The following is a 23,518-nucleotide window of genomic DNA, read 5'->3' as shown; positions in this document are numbered from 1 at the left end:
ATACTAATTGGTGCATCAGCGGCCTTAGCTATTTCTGGCGTACCGTTTATGGAAATTGTTGCTGCAAGCCGTGTTGGAATGATTGATGGACAATTAATCTTAAATCCTGCATGGGAGCAACTACAGGAAAGCCAATTAGACTTAATAGTTCCGGAACAATGGATTCAGTGATGATGGTAGAATCTGAAGCAGATCAAATGCTTGAAGCTGTTAGATTAGGCGATGATTCTGATATTTGGTCAACTGGCTGCAATCCTTTGATAGCATTTAATTGAGCAGCTGGCCCAGATAAAAGCCCGAGATGGACTTGAGCATTTAAAAAAAGTCTTATTTTGTTTTTCAGTTGTTAAAAAAAGAGAGGAGAGGGAAGACCGAAAAAATATGTGATAATTTGGGTTTTTGCTTGATATGCTTTTAAATACATATACAGAAGCCGTAAAAACAGTCTGTACAAAAAAAACAACTTTTTGCTCTTGTAGCTTTGTAGAATAGAAGAGCGATTGTATGCTCTTGAAATAAACTTGTTCACTTCTGCGCTATCATTTTTTAGCCCTCCACCCTTGAAACAGAGAAATACTACCATAGGCATTGTTTTTAAATGAGTTATTCCAGGTAAAATTGACCAATCCATGACACCTGTAATGTTTTCAGCGGTTTGACGTATTTAAAAAGGGCCGTTCCCCTCCTTTAAGTACCTCTCTGTCGTTGAACAGGTTAATCTAATTAGAAGTCATCTCACATTATGATTATGTATGAAAAATTGATTACCAATAACTATCATTTAACAATGGGAGTGTGCAGAAAGTGTGCTTAAATTTCATTGGTGTACGTCTTTTGCATATTTTCGTAAGCCAATCACTTTACTTCTTAAGTGGATGCCAGAAAGGAAAGCTAATAGCCCAGCCTTTTTAAAACCTGATTGGATCCTCTTTGAAATTTTAGGCCAATAAAAAGAAAGAAGTTTTTCTCAAGTATTCTCCCCATTGCTTTTTGGTTTCTCCTTTTTTTTTGTATCTTAAACTATATTGTTGAAGCCAACCTCTAAGAAAAGAAAACATCCTTTCGGTGTACTCAATAAACTGCTCGGAAAGTTAGTTTTGAAGACAGATTGCCGAGGTCCTTACCGAAATATGGCCTTTGTTTCGTTTTTCTCTTTCATTGGCTGAAAATTACCTTCGTCTTCAACAAGCCTTATAATAATTTTTTTTTGGGGGGGGGGATTTCGCTGTTTAGTAAATTTTTAGTAATGTGAGCGTGAATTAGAGGCATATACACGTTTTTTGGATGGAGGGGTCAGTAACAACAATAAATTCTATTTGATGATTTAAATAAGAAGTAGCCAGGAATTTGTTAAAATGTCGGATTTTTGGGTTGGGAAGTACCCCGAGGCCCTTCCTCTGCGTATGGTTCTGATGGAGTACATATCATGTTGAAAAGGAAATAGCGTTTATCTAAGGTGTCTGACAATCAAGTCGTCCTTGAATATGAAAAGATTATTAATTTCTATCAAAATGTTGTTAAAAGTCTTGAGAATGGCTGGGAAACCTTATTTAGTACCCTGGGGAGCCCTGCAGGGTTCCAACAGGTTATAAGAGTAGTGAAGATTTATGTTTTGTTTTATGTTTGTTTTATAGGTGATTCAACTTGTGGCCAAATTAATTTCTTATTAATTTCTATCAAAATGCTGTTAAAATTCTTGAGAATGGCTGGGAAACCTTATTTAGTACCCTGGGGAGCCCTGTAGGGTTGTAATAAAGTTGGATTTGTCTCCAATGTGATGTAGAACATATGTGAAGTATTAGTGGCGTTTTATTAAAGTATATAATACTGTTTTTAAAAAAAGAGTAGTGAAAACTTGTTTTGTTGTATGTTCGTTTTATAGGCGATTCAACTTGTGGCCAAAGAGCTTTATACCCCCTTGGTATGACTGGTATTCCGATATACAATGTCAATAATAACTGTTCAACTGGGTCTTCAGCCTTATACCTTGCTAAGCAATTAGTAGAAGGAGGCCAGAGTGACTGTGTGCTTGCTCTGGGTTTCGAAAAAATGGATCGTGGATCCCTCACTTCTAAGGTATGCCGTATTTCTTGCTATTATTTTTTTGAGTCTGCCAAAATAATGGCTTGGATTTATTTCTTGGGAAAGGATTTCCTTTCTTCTAAAAAAAAAAAAAAAAAAATACCTAAGTAAGGGCCGTACAAGGACGGGGGGGGGGGTGTCTGATAATTCTGTTTTGTATGATGACTAAATTTCTCATTATTTTTTAAATAACTAATTAACATTTCTTTAAAGCATGGCTTTTCAACTGCATTTCCCCGGAACGCCAAGCCTCCACCAAAGATTCTTAGAGATTCGACTAGAAGTAATGAGATGGGATGAAACCACTTTAACTAGAACAACAAAATATGAAAGAAATGTTGTACCCTAGTGTATATATTGTTGAGGAGTTTCTCAAGACATGTCATTTGTTTAACTTGCTTTAGAAACGTCATTTATCTATTATTAATAAAAAAAAAAACTTTCTTAAAAATAATTTTTTCAAAGAAAATTAATGGCCATTTTAAACTTAAGCTCAGGAGATAAAAATACCTGTTAAAATTCAAACTCAAAACGACCAGAAATTACTATTAAAGAATAAATGAAACCCAAAACGAACAGAAATTAAATAAACAATCATAGCAAAAACATACAAGTAATAATATAAATTAATAAATAGATCTTAAAGCGAGTAATGCTTTGATTGAATATGAAAATCAAGCTTAAAACGAAAACAAATATTTTGTAAACTCATTTGAATATTTTTTTCAGTAAAGTACAAATTATGTTCTGGCTTTTAGAAAGCATTGGGGTTTTGAACCCTACTCATATTAATTTGTGCTCGTTTTGAGTTTGACTCTAATATTTATTTAAATTTTTGTTCGTTTTGGGTTTCATTTATTTATTGATACTGAATTGGGGTAGTTGTATGCTTGGTAGATTATATGTTAGTCCGGACGCCAGGTGTTGAAAGTGTTAATCATACCACGACGGAATGGGGCTGCTACGAGAATTAACCTACCCTCCAGCCCCTAAATTGACCATGCGGATTCAAAAATACCAATGGCACTTGCTTGCAAGTGATGGAACACTCCGAAACTTGACATTTTATTATATTTTGGTGTTTCATGCAAGAAAATGCATGTTCCACAAAGTTTGAGGTGCAGTTTTCCGTTCAAATAGAAATGCCTAGAAGCCATAGAATGTTTTCATAACAAACCAACACGATTAGTTAGAAAAAATGGCAGAGTTAAAAAAATGGCAAAACTGTATGAGTCTTGAACAGTCTTGGAAATTATAAACAAAATCAAATTGAATATTAGATCTATAATGATATTAATTGTTGAAAGATCCATCAGTTCAAGATTTTTTTTAACTGTAATTTTTATTTTAATTTTCAATGCTGTAAGAGCTGGAAAAGAATAAATTTGTAATATACGAGTAATTCGTTTCAATGAAGCACTAATGACGCAGAAGGTTTTATATTTTCACAGTTAAAGAAGGGGGCAGTATCCAAATTTCGTTTGTAGTGAAACTATATTTGTCTTGACTAATCTTGAAAAGAACTAATAAATTAAACTAAATATTTTAATGCATAATGATATTAATTGCTAAAAGCTCATCAGTTCAAAATTTTACTGCAATTTTAATATTTATTTTCAATATTAAGTACAAAAGAAAACAGTTGTAATATAATTCGTTTTCAGTAAAGCGCCAATGACGCAGTAGGTTTTAGGCTTCTGCATTGAGGCGATACCCAAACTCTTGTTTGTAGTTATTTTTATTCGATTCAAGCTTGATTTGCATATTCAAATTAAGTTTCACTTGTTTTAAGATTTATTTATTCATTTACATTAATATATATTGTATGTTTTCTCGCATTGATTGTTTATTTAATTTCTGTTCGTTTTAAGTTTTGTTTATACTTTAATAGCAAAATATTTGTTTTCGTTTTAAGCTTGATTTTCATATTCAATCTAAGCATTACTCGCTTTAAGATCCATTTATTCATTTAAATTTTACTTGTTCTATGTTTTTTGCTATGATTGTTTATTTAATTTATGTTAATTTTGGATTTTGTTTATTCTTTAGTTGAGATATCTGATCGTTTTTTGTTTTAATTTTAAAAGGGATTTGTATATGTAGTTGTTAAGTTTGAAATAGCCTATGCATTACTTCTAAGAAAATATTTTTTTTAAAGTTTTTTTTAATTAATTTTTGTTCGTTTTCGATTGCAAAAAGTTTCAAGTTTTTATGGCATGGGGGGGGGGGGTGCTTACTGTCCGATTATTATTGACTTTAAAAAACGAATCTAGAAGTTTCAATTTAAATCGAATGAGGCTTTTTTTTCAAAGTCTATACGATTACCTGTTTGATAAAAACCTTATATTTGATAAAATTTGATAAAAACCTAGACATTTTGCATAACTTGTGGACAGTGATTGACAACAATGAATGGATTAAAAAAAATAGCTCCAATAAGGGGGTTTAGACCTTTTCACTTTCTGACCCAAAGGGATCACGACTGTTTGGAATTGACCTTAATAGGATTTTGTGTGTCAAAGCAATTTTACATCTATCTCAGAGAATGTATAACCTTATAATTGGATAATTATGATAGATTTCCTATGTGTTCTTCCCATACAAAACCCTTTCCCATAAGTTAAAAGCCCCCCTTTATAAGTTATGCCCCAGGGCATAACTTACAACGCCTACCCCCGGGCCCTGGTGGGCTGTGTCGACACCCGATTTTTTTGTTATCAGAACTTTGAACTATTTTAACAAAATGTATATCTCAAAATTTTTATCTCATGCATTTAGGTCGGGGAGGAGGGGGAGGGGCTAGTTACCCTCCAATCTCTTTTGACTCTTAAAAAAGTAACAAGAACTTTCAATTTTCAGTCAAATGAGCGCTCTCTAAAGTTTATACGAGCATCCCTTCCATAATAAATAATGGGAAGGATTCGGAGAATCCTTAAATTACAACCCATGCCTTGAGGGCTGTGGGGGAGTTGTCATCTTCAAAGACCTAATTTCCAGAACTTAAACTACTTTTAATAGAATGTCTGTCTCAAAATTTTGATTGGATGTGTTTGGGGAAAAGGTGGGCGTGAGAGGGGGGTTAGTTGCCCTCAAATCACTTTTGACTATTAATAAGGGCACTACCCTTTGAATTTCCAATTGAATGAGTCTTTTTAGAAATTTCTTTGACAACGCCTTCTATAAAAACCTTATATGCCCCCAGGGTATAACTTAAAACCCTTGCCCTGAGGGTTGTGGGGGAGTATCCTCCTCAAAAACATATTTTCTATCTGTAAATCAACTACACTGAACAAAATAGCTATCTCAAAAGTTTGATTCGATGCATTTGGGGAAATGATGGTATGCCCCCAGGGCATATCTTAAAACCCTAGCCCCGAAGGTTCTGGGGGAGTGTCCTACTCAAAAACATATTTTCTATCTGGAAATCAGCTACACTGAACAAAATGGCTACCTCAAAAGTTTGAATAGATGTGTTTGGGGAAATGATGGGCGTAGGGGGGGGGCTAGCTGCCCTCCAATCACTTTCGACTATTAAAAAGGGCACTAGCCATTTAATTTCCAATCGAATGAGCCTGTTTTGAAGTTTCTACGACAACACCTTTTATAAAAACCCTAAATGCCCCCAGGGTATAATTTAAAACCTTTGCCCTGAGGGTTGTGGGGGAGTGTCCTCCTCAAAAATATATTTTCAATCTGAAAATCAACTACGCTGAACAAAAATGGCTATCTAAAAATTTTGATTGGATGTGTCTAGGGGAATGATGGGCGTAGGGAGGGGGGGCTAGTTGCCCTCCAATCACTTTTGACTATTAAAAAGGGCACTATCCCTTTGAATTTCCAATCGAATGAACCTAATAAGGCACTAGCCTTTGAATTTCCAATCGAATGAGTCTTTTTTGAAGTTTCTACGACACCGCCTTCTATAAAAACCTTATTTGCCCCCAGGGCATAACTTAAAACCCTTGCCCTGAGGGTTGTGGGGGATTGCCATACTCAAAAATATATTTTCTATCTGGAAATCAACTATGCTGAACGAAATAGCTATCTCAAAATTTTGATTGCATGTGTTTGGAGGAATCATGTGCGTGGGGGGGCTAGTTGCCCTCCAATAACTTTTGACTATTAAAAAGGGCACTATCCCTTTGAATTTCCAATTGAATGACCTTTTTTGAAGTTTCTACGACAACGCCTTCTATAAAAACCTTATATGCCCCCAGGTCATATCTTAAAACTCTTGCCCTGAAGGTTGTGGGGGAGTGTCCTCCTCAAAAACATATTTTCTATCTGGAAATCAACAACGTTGAACAAAATGGCTATCTCAAAATTTCGATTGGATGTGTTTGGTGGAATAATGCGTGTGGGGGGGGGGGCTAGTTGCCCTCCAATCACTTTCGACTATTATAAGGGCTCTAGTTTTTTGAATTTCCAATCAAATGAGCTTTTTTTGAAGTTTCTACGACAACGCCTTCTATAAGAAACCTTATATGCCCCCAGGGCATAACTTAAAACCCTTGCCCTGAAGGGGAGTGTCCTCCTCATAAATATATTTTCTATCTAGAAATCAACTACGCTGAACAAAATGGCTATCTCAAAATTTTAATTGGATGTGTTTGGGGAAATGATGGGTGTGGGGGGGGCTAGTTACACTCCAATCACTTTCGACTATTAAAAGGGCATTAACCCTTTAATATCCAATCGAATGAACCTGTTTTGAAGTTTCTACGACAACGCCTTCTATAAAAACCTTATATGCCCCCAGGGCATAACTTAAAACCCTTGCCCCGAGGGCTGGGCGGGAGTGTCCTCCTCAAAAATATATTTTCTGTTGGGAAATCAACTACGCTGAACAAAATGGCTATCTCAAAATTTTGATTGGATGTGTTTGGAGGAATGATGGGCTTGGGAGGGGGGGTGTGGGGCTAGTTACCCTCCAATCATTTTCGATTATCAAAAAGAGCACTATAACTGTCGATTTCAAATCGAATGTGTCTCCTTTGAAGTTTTTACGACGGCCCCTTTCGAATGATGTGCCTCTGGGAAAAAAATAAATAATAATAAAACATTGGAGCCTTTACTATAGGCAACGCTGCAGCGTTGCCTCTGATTTTGCAAGGTTCTAAAAAAGGTCTTTATTTTTAAATGCAGTTTTTTCTTCAAAATGTGTGTTTTCGTATAAATTATGTAAACATGTTTGAATTTTAAAAGTATATTTTTTTTCAGGAAGGCTTTGAAATCAAGCAAGAGCCCCCCCCCCCCCTCTCCGTTTGCAAATTTATAATATCAAAGGAGAATCCAGGCAAAAAATAAGGAGAATCCAGGCAAAAAATAAGGAGAATCCAGGCAAAAAATAGCTAATTTTTTGTATGCTATAGCTCTGCTCTGCAGGTTATGTAAATGGCAATCATTCTTGTAGCCTGTGGAAAAGTCTAAATTTTAAGCTGTTCCTTTATTTGATTTATTTCTGGTATTTCTATTTTATTTTTCTGTTAATTATTGTAATTAAACAAAATGCTGCTCGCTTTTTATCCTGGTTGTATATACCCCTTGTGTGGGTTTATGCACATTGGACGTGCATTGAAGGAATTTGTGGGAATTCCCCCAAAAGTACGTCTGAGCCGCTTGGCCCTGGCACGCAGCAGATTCTCACTGTCGCTTGTCTTGTAAACGTTGACAATTTGAGCCTTTTCTTGATGTCATGACGTCCAAATGGACCTTAAATTAGAAGTGGTGGCTTTGTGTAATTAAGTTTTTTTTATTGGATCTTTAACTTTTGCCTCGGCTTGTCTTTTGTCATTATGAAAAACATATTGCCGAACCTTTGTTTCTTTCAATTGTTCAGGTGGTGGGACAAAAACTTTTTCTTCCAACAGTTTATCTTGTCCAGGTTTTTGATTTTACATGCAATGGAGATCATCGACGACCAACTTTGTTTCTTTTAATTGTTCAGGTTGTGGGACAAAAACATCTTCTTTTGCCTTGGCTTGTCTTTTGTCAGTATGAAAGACACATCGCCGAACTTTTGTTTCATTTAATTGTTCAGGTGGTGAGACAAAACTGGTTCTTTTGTCATTATGAAAGACATCCCGCCGAACCTTTGTTTGTTTTAGTTGATCAGGTGGTGGGACAAAACTTCTTTTTCTTCCAACGATTTACACAGTCCATATTTTCGATTTTCAAGGGTATGGTAGTTATTGATGACCTTATCCATGTCAAAATCCAAAACTCAATCATCATTGCTATCATTATCAATTTGTTTGCTTCATTACACCTCTGCTTATCTTTCGTCATTATGAAATACATATCGCCGAACTTCTGTTTTTTTTAAACAAGGTATGGTAGGCATTGATGACCTTATCCATGTCAAAATTCCAAACCCAATCATCACTGCTATCATTTTTAATTATGATACGTTTTGATTCTAGCTGTCACCGTTGATTTTCATTGACTCGCTGCTCTTTTTTATTTTTGACTCCCTCACTTGTTTAACCCGCTCTAATTGTCGTTTTTGCATATGTTCTAACCGCCTGTGTCTTTGCTCTTCATTTTTATTTTTGACACGTTTGCTCAGCTGTTGGTTCCAAAGAGTCCTCATTTATAGTAACTGCAACTGCAAATTTTTGTTTTTCTGGGCCTTATATATATATATATATATATATATATATATATATATATATATATATATATATATATATATATATATATATATATATATATATATATATATATATATCTGGAAGCTCACTGTACGAGCCTACCTCAACGAGGTTCTGCCAGAGAGATGGATCGGTCGAGGTAGTGAAGAAGACGATTTGCTTCTGAAATGGCCACCACGATCACCCGACCTTTCGCCGTGTGATTTTTTCCTCTGGGGTTATGTGAAAGGACTAGTCTTTGTACCTCCTCTTCCAGCTAACATTGAAGAACTGAAACAGAGAATTAAAGCTGCACTGGAGACTGTTACCAAAGACATGCTAAAGCGAGTTTGGCAAGAGCTTGAATACCGACTCGACGTTTGCAGAGTCACAGGTGGCGCTCATATTGAACATTTATAAAAATCTGTCATAGAACCAACAAATATTTGTACTTTTCTTTGTAAATTTAACCAATAAAACATATGACCTTCAACATAAAGTGTATTTCGTTTCATTAAGATCCATCGAGTAGTTTCCGAAACATGGGCATTTAGAATGGGGTCAACCATTTTGGAACACCCTGTATATATATATATATATATATATATATATATATATATATATATATATATATATATATATATATATATATATATATATATATATATATATATATATATATATATATATATATATATATATATATATATATATATATATATATATATATATATAATTTGCCAGAACATAATTTGCACTTTACTGAAAAAAAAATACAAATGAATGTGCATTGTCAGTTTAACATTCATATACTGATATTTATTAACCAAAATGTTAATATTATTTGATTCATTAAAGTTATAAAAGTAAAAATATGTATATTTTTTTCAGTAAAGTGCAAATTATGTTCTGGCCATGGGAAGGCGTAGGGGTTTTGAGCCCTGCTCATGTCAATTTCTACTTGTTTTCAGTTTGACTCGGTTATTTGTTGTAGTATCTGTTCGTTTTTGGATTCATTTATTTATCGATGCTGATTTGTGGTAGTTTCACGCTTGGTAGATTATTTGATATTATTTTTGCTCATTTTTGGTTTAATAGTGTTCTTTACTTTTCTTTAAAAAACTTATTTTGTGGAAAAAGTTTTTTATGCTTAATTTAGAAAAAAAGAAGCGAAACGGTGGCAAAAACAATATTCATTCGTTGTTTTATATTGTTGAACTGCGATTCATCTACTGTGCGCTCGAACTCCTCGTGCTCAAAGTCCTCTATTGATTCTTTTGGCTGCAGACGACTAACTTGCATCTTAATGTTCAACCTAACTAAATAATCAAATACCGCCATTGTCATGTTAACATAGTAAATGCTGAAGAAGATTCGCTGAAAGTTATTTTATCTGCCTACATAATTGTCTAATGTCTGTAATCGTGTGAGGTTGTACAACGGGTAATTGAAGCCACTCTGCCAAGCGGGTATTTTCATTATACAGTCAGTAAGTTTCCAATCCTCATGAAAGAACAAGCAGGTACAATTTAAATACTGTTCAGTTGCAAAAGTGGCTGTAGAGCAGCAGTCGTTAAAAACCTTTCGTCCGACGCCTTCTGTTGCTTGGTATATTTATAGTCACCAAAGTAGACAATATATGTTTACATTATTTTACTATTTTGATAAACCAAGAATTTCTAATTTGCACTGCTCAAAGTTCTTCTTTTGTTGACATTAATCTTTTTCTAGATTCTAGTGATAAGCTTTCTCTGAGCTTAAACATTCTTGTTATTTATTTACATTGGATCTCAGCTTCCAGATAATAATAATTCAAAATGCTAATTAAAGGATAATTTTCATCCAATATACATAGTTAGTATAGTAGGTAAATGATAATATCGTAATGATAGCAGGCTGCCATGTTTTACTGATAAAGTATGACAGGTGCCGGTCGTACTTTGCCAAAAGTCATACTTTTGGGCCATCCGTTTGGGACCTAATGAACAATACATTGTCGAAAATCGTACTTTTGGGGCATCCATTTTGGACCTAATGTAATGGCGGTCGTCGCTGAATGGCACATCATGCACATAGTCTTTTTTGATTTTCTTATCAAACCAAAAAAGTTTGGTTATTGGCTAGAGTTCATTCTTTACTATAAGGCATGGCGACATTTTAGGGAATCAGGCAACGGGATCAGTCAAGTATAACATCGTATATTGCTACTACTCTTGTCAAAAGATATGTGTGTTATGTATGTGCAGGTCCAGTTTTTGTCGAAAATTATAATTCATTCTATTAGTTTCTTCTTAATTATAAAAAGCACTAAATATAGCACTAATTTCCTTTGAAATGAGCCCTCAAACACCTCTTGATGATATTTCAGTGCCCCACTAGAGGCTACTAACAAAACAAAGTAAAGAAGATGCAGGAGAATAATTTTAATAGATTGGGATGGAAGAAAAGTGTGTGCACCTGTGTTGCCCTAAGCCGCTTAATTCTGAAGTGAGTTTTTAGCAGTAGTATGCCTAAGAGGAAACTTAGGTCTAGGTTCAGAATCATAAATTGTAGCACTGGTACATGATTTGATATATTAAAGTTGCAGCGATAGCTTCAACCAAGTAAACAACAAACCACGACCCATAGTAACCAAAACTTTATTCGACACTAGAGCCACATGGGTCATGGTTACAAATAAGGCAACAAAACCAAATCTGAAAAGAAACAACACCTCCAAGCCTATTTGATATATACTTATATTTATAGTTATTTATAGTTATTTTTTGTTAGTTAGTTTGTATATAGTTAGTATATAGTTAGTTTATATTTATAGTTATTTTTTTATAGTTCAATGACAGAACTAACCCAATGGATAAGCATGTCGAGGTTTTGGCTGATACAGTTGGGATAGAAGCAGCCCCTATTACTGCTCAAATGTTCGGTGCAGCTGGTGCAGAGCATAATAAAAAATATGGAACAACACCAGAACACATGGCGAAAATCGCCTATAAAAATCATAAACATTCAGTAAATAATCCGTAAGTAACAATATTTATTAAAAAATTGGAATAACCCATTTTTCATATTCAATACATTTGATACAGAGAAGGTAAAAATTTTACTTTAAGAAATTTTATTTCCAATTTTACACAGATAGATTTTCACATTCGTGTGGTCTAGTCCAGTCTGAACTTCCACAAAGATAGATTTTTGAGGGTCATTTAGCTTGTATGTTAATGAAGCTGTTAATGATCGTTAGGTTATTTTAATTATTTTCGGGCTATCTATGTTAATGATTCTGTTTACGACGGCTATTTAGAGTACTTTTCATTTATGTTAGTGGTGCTGTTAATGATAATTTAGGATTTGAACAAGGATGTTGTTCTCAGTTTATAGGAAAGGAGTACAACAATTAGTGCATGTCCAAACGCGCTTCGGAGCGTAATCTGCTTTGCAGAATACCTATAATATTTTGTATTTTTAGTGAAAGAATTGAAGAAATAACAAAATAGCATTCCCGATTATATTTTGAAAAATATATCCCCCTCCCCCTTTGCATTTTCGTGAATTAGCGTCACTGTTTGAAGATCTAACAACAACCAGCCGCCATTTTTTTGGCTGAAGTGGGGAAAAACTCTTCCTCTTAAGAGAGATCGTTCCACACAGGTTAGAAAAATTGAAGCAATTATTTATCCCTGCAACAGTGCACATAAAATAAGAGCTCAATAATTATTTCATATGCCCTACATTACTATTATGCTTTGATCTGATACAGAGAAATTTAAAAATTGTACTTTACTTCCAAGAAATTTCATTTGCAATTCTAGCATCATCCAAAAAGATAGATTAATTTCTGAATATGTAAGAGTGCTTGGGAGTTGTTGCAGGGGCGTAATTTGCTATGGGTTAAGGGGGTAGCTGCTCCCAGACCCTAATTTGCCCTCCCCCTCTTGAAATTCAGTTTCTTCAAAAATCTTGTCAAAACTAAGATAAGCCTGCATAATCCAAGCATCCACAGAAATGGCCCGGTTTTTTTTAGTATGTATCTACCTTTATGGTACTATATGGCTCATTTTTTCAGTCTTCATTGTCATTTTCACTTGATTTGAGGAAATTGGCTGCAACTTTGCCCCCCACCCCAAGGATTTTGACAAAATTAAGCCACTAAGTTGGTGTCTCCAGAAGGAAATCTGGTTCGCATAGCATACCGGCAAGAAGAAGGGGAGTAAATTTTCAAAAATAATAATTTAACTTGATATGCACTGTATTTGTACTATGAACTATATTATCTACTTCATCAGAACTTCTACCATTATCCACTGTTAGATACTGGAATACTGTATCATAATGCTACCATCTTCTATATTTTTTTTATTTATTAATAGATAACTATTTGTGATTAGTCTTCTCTTTATTTTGCCATGACTTATATGTCCACTTTTATTTTCTCTTTTTAGTTGCTTATCTCTCGTATGATTACTAAATTTTGTGGGATATATTCACGAAAGTGTTTTGAGGGAAGGGGTAAGCTTTTTCTTCAAATTCTAAGGGGGGGGCACTTTATTTTTTGTTTTTCAATTTTTCTTCAATGAAAACACCAAAAAAGAAGGTATTTTCAATTAAACAATTTTTTTTCTGAAATATAGGGGAAGGGTAAAAAGACGTAGTGCCACCAACTACTTGTGAGAAGGAAACAGTATATTAACAAAAGAGTAGTACCATTGAATTCCATTTCAACACTGTTTCCAAATATAATAGAAGCCACTCTGACAATTGGCACCCCTCCCCCTTATACTGGGGCCAGAATTAGTCCTAAGCTATGTACAACCCACAACAAAAGACTGTGATAATAAGATTCTAACTTTGTAATATGCAGAGTTTCTAGTATTCAGATTTTCATGTTTTTTTTCCGTCTTAATCCACGTTTTTCAATCATTTTAAAATAATATAACATATAAAAAGCACGTAGATATAGCAATTTCCTTTCAAATGAGCCTTTAAATATCTCTCTATGATATTTCAGCGCCCCACTAGCGGTGACAGGGAAAATGGAAGCAAGAGTTAAAAAAAAGTAGACGCATAACTACTTCCCATGCGAAAGGGCTTTTCCTTGTTAGTCAATATGGGGGACTGTAATTCTAATAAGTTGGGTTTTCGGCTATGGTGATTCCAATGGTGCAGCTTTAATCATTTTTGTGACGCCTGGGGCTATTTTTTGAAATTCCATAAATTTGTTTTCGCTAGGAATTTTTATCATTAAGATTAATTGAAATAATAGTTAGCATTCCCGGATCAGGTTTGAATGGCAGTTCTTCCTCATGTCACAGTTATTTTCCTATACACATTTTTAAGTTTCGGTTACTATGGGCTAGGGTTCGTTCTTTACTAGGTTATCCTAAGGGGGCAACCATAATGGCCTGTTGCTTTCATGTTTCATAATGTCATAATGCTATAGAGAAGGTAAAGAATAAAATGCCTGTTTTACAGAGACACAGTGATTGTTGCAAAAACAACGGATGAAGATAATTCAGGGCTTTATCTGGCCCCCTTATAGAGGGGGATGGGTTGCAATTGTTACATTAGTGACCATTAGGTTTGGAAAAAGCGTCGAATGGTCAATTTATTATTACCACTATTTTGTTCTACTAGTTTTTCCTTCTCAAAAGTAGTGGTCTTACAGCATTACCTCAATTTTATTTTCTTGATTTGTAATATTGGCAGGAAATTATATGCATTTAATTTTCTAACTTATGTAGTGCTTCCAGTTTTTATTTCTTCCTAATAGCTAAAAGTGACTTTTCTAATTTTATGCTTGTTAGCGTTCTTTTTAATATAACTAATTTAAAAGTATCTCTAGTTGAGTGTCAAGGTTGACAGACAATTAAACTATTATTGACGCTAAAGATAACAAAAATACTGTTTTTGAGGTATTTTGTTTTACCAAGAAATATACCTAATACGAAGAATTTCAGTAACATGGAGAAAATCGTTAAAACTTTAAAATTATCAAAAATTGAGCATGGAAACCATTGTTGGTTAACGCTTAACGAAATTAATTATAATATTGCAGAAAAACCTCTTATTTCTAGAATTGTGTGCTTTTGCCAAGGAATGGGGAATCATAAAAAAAAATAATCAGAATATCCATTAAAATTTTCCGAAATATCCATAAAAATTGATGTAGGGGCAAATTGTATCTAAATCTTCTAATTTTCCTAGTATTTTAAGTTTTTCCGTCCTCCTTGTCGCTGAAGGAGCTATTCTAATTTTCTGCTGTATAATAGCACCTTTTTAAAATATGATTAAGTTAAAGTATCCTTCGTTGGGTATCGAAGTTGACAGACGACTAAGCTATTAGTGATGCTACAGAGAAAAGGAAACTATTTTTCGAGGTAGTCAGTTTTACCAAGAGATCTTCCTAATACGAAGGTTGCAAGCAAATATAAGAAAAATCATAAATTATTTAATTTTTAAATATCAAGAAGATTGACAAAAAGTTGACATGCAAAAATCTATTGATGATATTACAGAAAAGCCTTTTCTTCAGCAATGTGTTGTTTTGTCCAGAAAAAGCAACTATTCAAAAATTAAATAAATTAAAAAGAATTGACAATTATATAGAAATGTACGTAACTACGAATGTGCTTATCAGTTTTTTTTAGTTGTTTCTGTTTCCTTTCTCTCTCTCGGAGTTTTATTCTTTTTTACTCCAGATATTCCCAGTTCCGAGACGAATATACATTGGATCAAATAAAAAATTCTCCCCTGGTCTGTGGACCATTAACAAAGCTTCAATGTTGCCCCACTTCAGATGGCGCTGCCGCTGCTATTGTAGTTTCTGAAGAATTTGTGAAAAAGCATCGGCTTCAAGGTCAAGCAGTAGAAATTCTTGGAATGCAAATGGCAACAGACACTGCCTCTACGTTTGAAGAAAAAAGTAACCTGAAAATGGTTAGTTTTATTATCTTTAAGTATAAAAAGGAAACGAGTAACCTTTATAATAATAGTAATCGTGTTTAAAAACTATTGTGCCATGCACTAAAACACTAAGGTAAGACAATACTAATATTACACAAATAAGTAAAAAAAACATCAAAGTTTAGAAAATGAAAATATCAAAACTATATGTTTAGTAATATCAGGTTACTTTTATGAAATATTAAACAGCATATTTAAATTATATCATATAACATATCAACATATAGAAAAAATAAAGGACAACACAAAATGGGTTTAATTCAAATGGTTAGTTTCAGGAGCGATAGTTCGGGGGGGGGCCGGGCTGGGGCTATAGCCCCACCCTGATTTTAGGAGGGGCCCCAAATCAGTTGTCACAATTTCTGTCGATTTCATTTGAGAATTGCAAAAAAAAATTACGTAAAACAGTGTTCTTTCTAATATAGCTGTACTTCAGAACAGTATATTGTGGGCTTCATTCCCAAGCACATTTTTTATTATTCTTTTTTTGTGTATCACGACATTTTGATTGCCTTGTTGTTAGGGCCAGGGTGAGCAGCTTTCATTACAATATGTAATTGGTCCCGGGATCAGTAATAAAATTATACATGTCGATTACGTGATTCTGGAGCAGTGACCCCCTCCATATATACGTATTATGTACTCTATATTTCTTTGGGACTATTTGTGAATCTGTTCTGACTCTTTTCTTGGTCATGTATGACTCAGGTCGGCTCTGTTTCTGAACTTGGTAAATAAAACACTATTTTGCACAGCGGCGGACTTTTTGCGTTCCTAGTAGCTATAGACGTATTATCAAACAGTTCGTGGTAACGAACTAAAAGTAAGGCGTGACCCGGCTGAGTAATAACCGAAACTCTAAAAAAAGGAATTTTGATATCAATAGATTCGTCAAATGAATTGTATTTTTATGCTAATTTTAAATATATAGGTTTCATCAAGTTTAGTTTTAACAATCAAAATTTAAGAGCCTGAGAAAGTTTGCCTTATTTTTGAAAAAAAAGGAGGAAACAACCCGTAAAAGCAATAGAATCTTAATGAAATCACACCATCATATTCAGCGTATCAGATAACTCTACTGTGGGTTTTCAAGTTCCTATCTTCAAAAATGTGCAATTTTCTTTCTTTTTTTTTTTTTTGCTAGAAGAAAGATCACGGATGCGTGTTTATTTGTTTTTTTGTTGTTTTTTCCCTCACGGGGATGGTATTGACCCAGTGGTCTTAGAATGTCGCGAGAGGGCTCGTTTGAACGGAAATTAAAAGTTCAAGTGCCCTCTATAAGTGACCAAATAATTTGGAGGACAACTAGGCCCCCTCCCACGCTTATTTTTTCCCAAATTCACCGGACCAAAATTTTGAGATACCGTTTATTTCAGCATAGTAGAAAAATTTAATAACTATGTCTTTGAGGACGACTTAATCCCCCACAGTCCCCAGGGAAAACACTGCAAGTTATGAGCTTTGCCCATTGTTTACATACAGTATTGGTAATTGGGAAATGTACAGACGTTTTCAGGTTTTTTTTTCTGGTGGGGTGGGGGTGGGGGTAGGAGGTTACGTGGGAGGATCTTTCCACGGAGAAATTTTTCATGGAGGAAGAGAATTTTCATGAAGGGAGCGCTGGATTTCCCAGTATTATTTAAAAAACAATCAGAAATTAAATATAAAAAAACCAGTTTTTTCAGCTGAAAGTAAGAAGCAAAATTAAAACTTAAAATGAACAGAAGCTATTACGTATTTAAGGGGGATTGCCTCTCCTCAATAGCTCGCTCTTACGCTAAATTATTCCGTATATGAAAGGGGCTGACCCCTCCTCAACGCCCCGCTCTTTGCGCTAAAGTTTGACTTTTTGTCACAGCTCTACTTTTTAAAACAATAAAAGTTTTAGCAGGGCGTGGAGGAGGGGACACTCATTTCATATACGGAATAATTTTGGTTCGTTTTAAGTTTTAATGTTTCTCCTTACTTTCAGTTTTAAAAAAACCTATTTTTTTTATTTAATTGTTAATAGAAGCCAGACCGTATAGGATTTTGAAAGTTTCTTACGCTTTTTATTCTTTGCCTCCAGGCAACATGTTAAATTTGGCATTCAAATCGTTATTTCATGAATTTTGTTTCTCGAATTGTCTTGAAATTTAGTTTCTTGAATTTTGAAAGAATCAAAGTGGGAATTTCTGACCAGTACTTTTTATTAGATTTCAGGATAGATAAGAAAGACAAGAAAAATATATTATATGAAAGGACAATTCAAAGAATCGATAAAGATCTTGAAGAATGATACTTAATCTCACACACCAAAGATCATAACAAAACGAGAATATGCAAAAGGAAAAGATTTGTTAATAAGACAGTTAAAAAGAAATTGTACCAAGAATCAAAGACCCAATATTTTGACTTCACAAACGGATGGTTTTATTAACAAGGGGGGGGGCTTAGCTTGAACCAACTTATAAAAAAGGTAAGAAAACAAGAAAAACTTAACAAATAAGAGCTATACAAGAACAACCTTAGCAGAGAAAGAAAACCTCAAACCTATCAATTGGTGTCAGTTCAAGGAAATTTCCGATTGGGGAAAGGAATTTACTGTTGAACATCCAGAGGGAGGTTGAAATTTGTTGTTTTTTAAATTTTTCTTTGAAAATACCAGGGCAGTGTCACGAGCGGCCAATTTTCAGGTGGGCAAGTGCGTGTTATATCAATTGCACCGCATACAATTTACATTAACTGCCATCCTCATAGACTCAACCTTGTTTTGGCTGTTTCCATTACTACAAGAAGGGCATACCAGAATAGATCGGTAATGAGAGTTATGAGAGATCTGATGTTGATATTTAGTGAAAAGGCTCTTAGGAAATTGATGGATTTCAATACTATGGTTAGAAAATATATTTAAATATATAAAATTATTATACAAAATCAAACTATATAAAATACATAGTTAGAAAATATCTTTAGAAAAATGGGACCTTGTTCTCAGTGTTACAATAAAACTGTAAATTAATTTCTAACTTAAGTTCTATCTGTATTCATTAAACGCTTTTAAATTGCTTCCTACTCTTATTAGTCGATTTAGGGAGAGGCCTGTGCTAATTACTGTGAAGAAATATTGCTCTTCAAAAACTGAGAACTGACCAATTTAGGGGGACCACAGAGGTTGCTTAGACCCCCTTAGTTCAGAATGAAATGACGCCACTGGTTAGTTTTAAGTATTTTAAAGTAAGTTGAAGAAAAAAGTCAATAATGATAATTATAGTTGTATTTAAAAACTATGGTGCGTTAAAAATGTTGTAATAATACAATACTAATGTGAGACAAAATAACACTAAAAATAATAACATAAAAACACAGAAAATTAACGTTCCAAAATGAAATGTTTAATATGATTAGTAGTATCAAATAATCAGAGGCCATGCCTATAGTAAAGGCCATATGGCTCCAATGTTTTATAATTTATTTATTATTTTTTTTTTTTTACCAGAGGAAGGGGTTGTCGTATAAACTTCAAAGGGAGCTCATTCAATTGCAAATTGAGAGTTCTAGAGCCCTTTTTAAGAGTCAAAAGTATTCAAAGGGTAATCAGCCCCCCCCCCCACGCCCTTTTTTCCCAAACACATTATAAAAATTTTGTGATAGCTATTTTGTTGAAAATAGTTCAATCATCACATAACAAAAACCCCGGTGTCAACACAAGCCCCCAGGGCCGTGCGACTGGCATTATAAGTTATGCCGTGGGGGCATATAGGGTTCCTGGGAAAGAGATACTCGTATAAATTTGAGACAGGGCTCATTTTATTAGAAATCGAAAGATCTACTTCACTGTTTACAAGTCAAATGAGATCGGAGGGTAACCTCGGGGCATATATGGCTCTTATGGAAGGGATGCTCGTATAAACTTCAAAGAGGGCTCATTTGATTGGAAATTGAAAGGTCTAGTTCACTTTTTAAGAGTCAAAAGAGATCGGAGGGCTTCTAGCCCCCCTCTCCATGCCCTTTTTTCCTCGAACCCATCGGAAATGAACTTTGAGATACCCATTTTTTTTAAATAGTTCGAAGACCATATAACGAAAACTCCGGGGTCGACACAGCCCCCCAGGGTCCGGGGGATAGGAGTTGTAAGTTCTGCCCTGGGGAATATATGATTCTTATGGAAGGGATGCTCGTAAAAACTTCAGAGAGGACTCATTTGATTGGAAATTGAAAGTTCTAGTTCACCTTTTAATAGTCAAAAGATATCCGAGGGCAACTAGCCCCCTCCCCCCCCCCACGCCTTCTTTTTCCAAACCCATATGATAGAAATTTTGCGATAAACCTTTTGTTGAAAACAGTTCAAAGGTCGGATAAGAAAAACGTTGTTGTCAATACAACCCCCCAGGGCCCGGGGGAAGGCGTTCTAAGTTATGCCATAAGGGCATATATAATTCTTATGGAAGGGATGGTCGTATAAACTTCATAGAGGATTCATTTGATTGGAAATTGAAAGTTCTAGTTAACTTTTTAAGAGTCGAGAGATTGAAGGTTAACTAGTCCCCCTTCCCACGCCATTTTTCCCCAAATCTATCCGCTACAAATTTTGTGATAGCCATTTTTTTATAATTAGATAACAAAAACTCCGCTGTCGATACAACTCCCCAGGGCCTGGGGGCAGGCGTTGGTAAGTAATGCTCCCAACGCCAATCCAGTGCTGGGTTGGCCTTGTAAGTGTTGTCCTGGGGGCGTATATGGTTCTTATGAAAGGGATGCTCGTATAAACTTCAGAGAGGGCTCATTTGATTAGAAATTGAAAGTTCTAGTTCAATTTTGAAGAGTCAAAAGATATCCGAGGGCAACTAGCCTCCCCCCCCCCACTCACAAACACCCTTTTTGTCCCCAAACCCATCCGATAAAAAATTTGAGATAGCCATTTCGTTAAAAATAGTTCAAAGGTCAGATATAAAAAACTACTGTGTCGACCCCCCCCTCCCCCAGGTGCAGGCGTTGGAAAGTAATGTTCTGGGGGCATATATTGTTTTTATGGAAGGGATGCTCGTATAAACTTCGTAGAGGGCTCATTTGATTGAAAATTGAAAGTTCTCGTTTACTTTTTAAGAGTAAAATGGGATCGGAGGGCTCCTAGCCCCCCCCCCCTCCACACCCTGTTTTCCTCAAACCCATCCGATAAGAACTTTGAGAGAGCCATTTTTTCAAAATGGTTCAAAGATCATATAACGAAAACTCCGAGGTAATCCTTCAGGGCCCGGGGTAGGCGGTGTAAGTTATGCCCGGCGGTCATATATAGCTGTTATGGAAGTCATGTTCAGTTTTTAAGAGTTTTTAAGAGTCAAAAGAGATCAGAGGGCAACTACCCCCTTCCCCCCACACGCCTCTTCCCCCAAATGCATCTATAAAAATTTTGATATTGCCATTTTGTTAAAAATAGTTCAATGGTCAGATAACAAAAACATTGGTGTCGACTCAACCCCCCAGGGCCCGGTGCAGGCGCTGCAAGTTATGCCCTGGTGACATATATGGTTCTTATGGAAGGGATGTTCGTATAAACTTCAGAGAGGGCTCATTTAAATGGAAATTGAAAGTTGTAGTTCAATTTTTAAGAGCCAAAAGAGATCGGAGGGCAACTAGCCCCACGCCTCCACTTCTTTTTTTCCACAAACCCATCCAATACAAATTCTGAGATTGACATTTTTTAAAAATAGTTGAAAGGTCAGATAACAAAAACTACGGTGTCGACACAACCCTCAGGACTCGGGGGGCAGGCGTTGTAAGTTATGCCCTGGGCCCTATATGGTTTTTATAAGAGGGATGCTCGTATGAAATTCAGAGAGGGATCATTTGACTTGAAATTAAAAGTTCTAGTTCACTTTATCAGAGTCAAAAGAGATCAGAGGTCAACGAACCCCTCCCTCCTCCACGCCTGTTTCTTCCTCAAACTCATCCGATAAAAGTTTTGAGGGGCCTATTTATTAAAAAATAGTTTCAAACATTAGATATTAAAACTCTGGGGTTGACACAACCCCCCAGGGCCCGGGGACAGGCGTTGTAAGTTATGCCCTGGATGTATAAATGGTTCTTATTGAAGGGATGCTCGTATAAACTTCAGAGAGGGCTCACTTGAATGAAAATAGAAAGTTATAGTTCACTTTTAAAGAGTCAGAAAAAATTGAAGGGCAATTAGCCCCCCGCCCCCCATGCCCCGCTTTCCCTAAACCCATCCGATAAAAATTTTGAGATAGCCATTTTGTTAAAAATAGTTCAAACATCAGATAATAAAAACTCCAAGGTTGACACAAACTCATTTTTTCTTTGGTGTTGTTACTTTGATACTAGTTTTGATACTTTAATGAAGACTTGATTTTGAAGAAAAAAAGTTTGATTTTGAAATAAGGAATTTTTTAAAAACTTGAAACTTTTTGCAATAAAAAACGAATAAAAATTAATTTTTAAAAAATTCCGAAAAAGATTTTTTTCAAAGAAAAGTAAAGGCCATTTTAAAATTAAGATCAGCAGATAGAAACGCCTTTTAAAATTCAAACTCAAAACGACCAGAAATTACTGTTAAAGAATAAATGAAACCCAAAACGAACGGAAATAAAATAAACACTCATAGCAAAAACATACAACATTTACTAATATAAATGAATAAATAAATCTTGAAGCGAGTAACGCTAAAATTGAACATGCAAATCAAGCTTTAAACGGAAAAAAAAATATTTCGCTATTGAAGAATAAATGAAACCCAAAACTAACAGAAATTAAATAAAGAATCAATGAAAACAATCATACAATAGATATTAATGTAAATGAACAAATAAATCTTGAAACGAGTTAAACTTGAATTGAATATGCAAATCAACTTGAAACGAACAAAAATCACTAAAAATAAGAGTTTGGTGTTGCCTCCTTCTCTCACTGTCTAAGTCTAAAACCTACTTCGTTATGGCGCTTTTCTGAAAACTATATGTGTCTTGAACAGTCTTGGAAAGTATAAACAAAATCAAATTGAGTATTTGAAATATAATGATATTAATTGTTAAGATCCATCAGCTCAAGATTTTATCTGACTGAAATTTTGTTTTCATTTTCAATGCTGTAAGAACTGGAAAAGAAAATATTTGTAATATAATTCGTTTTCGGTGAAGCGCCACTGACGCAGTAGGATTTAGGTGTTTACAGTTAAAGAAGAGGACAATTTTAGGTGTCTTGAACAATTTTAGAAAGAACTAATTAATTAAACTGAATATTTGATGTATAATGATATTAATTCCTGAAAGTTCATCAGTTCAAAATTTTACTGTAATTTTAATGTTTATTTTCAATATTAAGTACAAAAAAAGTGTTTGTAATACAATTTGTTTCAAACACTTCGTGGCAACGAACTGTATAGTAAGATTGACTCGTCTCAATAGTAACCGAAACTCTAAGAAACGGAAATTTGATACACATAAATGCATCAAAAGAATTAGATTTTAATGCTGATTTTAAATTTATAAGTTTTGTCAAGTTTAATCCTACCCTTCAAAAGTTACAAGCCTATGAAAATTTGCCCTATTTAAAAGAAAGAGGGAAACACACTCTAAAAGTAACAGAATCTTAATGAAAATCCCACCATCAGATTCAGCGTATCAGAGAACCCCACTGTAGAGGTTTCAAGCTCCTGTCTGCAAAAATGTGGAATTAGGTATTTTGTTTTGCCAGAAGAAAGATCACGGATGCGTGCTTATTTGTTGTTGTTTTTTTTTACCAGGAGTGATCGTATCGACCCAGTGGACCTAGAATGTCGCGAGACGGCTCATTCGAACGGAAATTAAAAGTTCTAGTGCCGTTTTTAATCAAAAAACAACAAAATTGAA

At 34.8% G+C, this 23,518-nt stretch overlaps 1 protein-coding gene across 1 annotated transcript in view; it reads left to right on the top strand.

Annotated features, from left to right (window-relative positions):
• Positions 1-23,518, top strand: part of LOC148954117 (sterol carrier protein 2-like) — a 112,458-nt gene that overhangs the window by 22,790 nt on the left and 66,150 nt on the right. Inside the window, exons 4-6 of the mRNA XM_089085927.1 lie at positions 1,883-2,076; positions 11,544-11,734; positions 15,410-15,647. Of these exons, the coding sequence (XP_088942053.1) occupies positions 1,883-2,076; positions 11,544-11,734; positions 15,410-15,647 (623 nt within the window). The remainder of the gene's footprint in view (positions 1-1,882; positions 2,077-11,543; positions 11,735-15,409; positions 15,648-23,518) is intronic.

The sequence above is a fragment of the Artemia sp. Qi Xiang Cuo genome, chromosome 3 (genome assembly GCF_049724085.1).
Source record: "Artemia sp. Qi Xiang Cuo chromosome 3, ASM4972408v1, whole genome shotgun sequence".
NCBI classification, from domain to species: domain Eukaryota; kingdom Metazoa; phylum Arthropoda; class Branchiopoda; order Anostraca; family Artemiidae; genus Artemia; species Artemia sp. Qi Xiang Cuo.
This window is presented reverse-complemented; position numbering and strand designations above follow the sequence as displayed.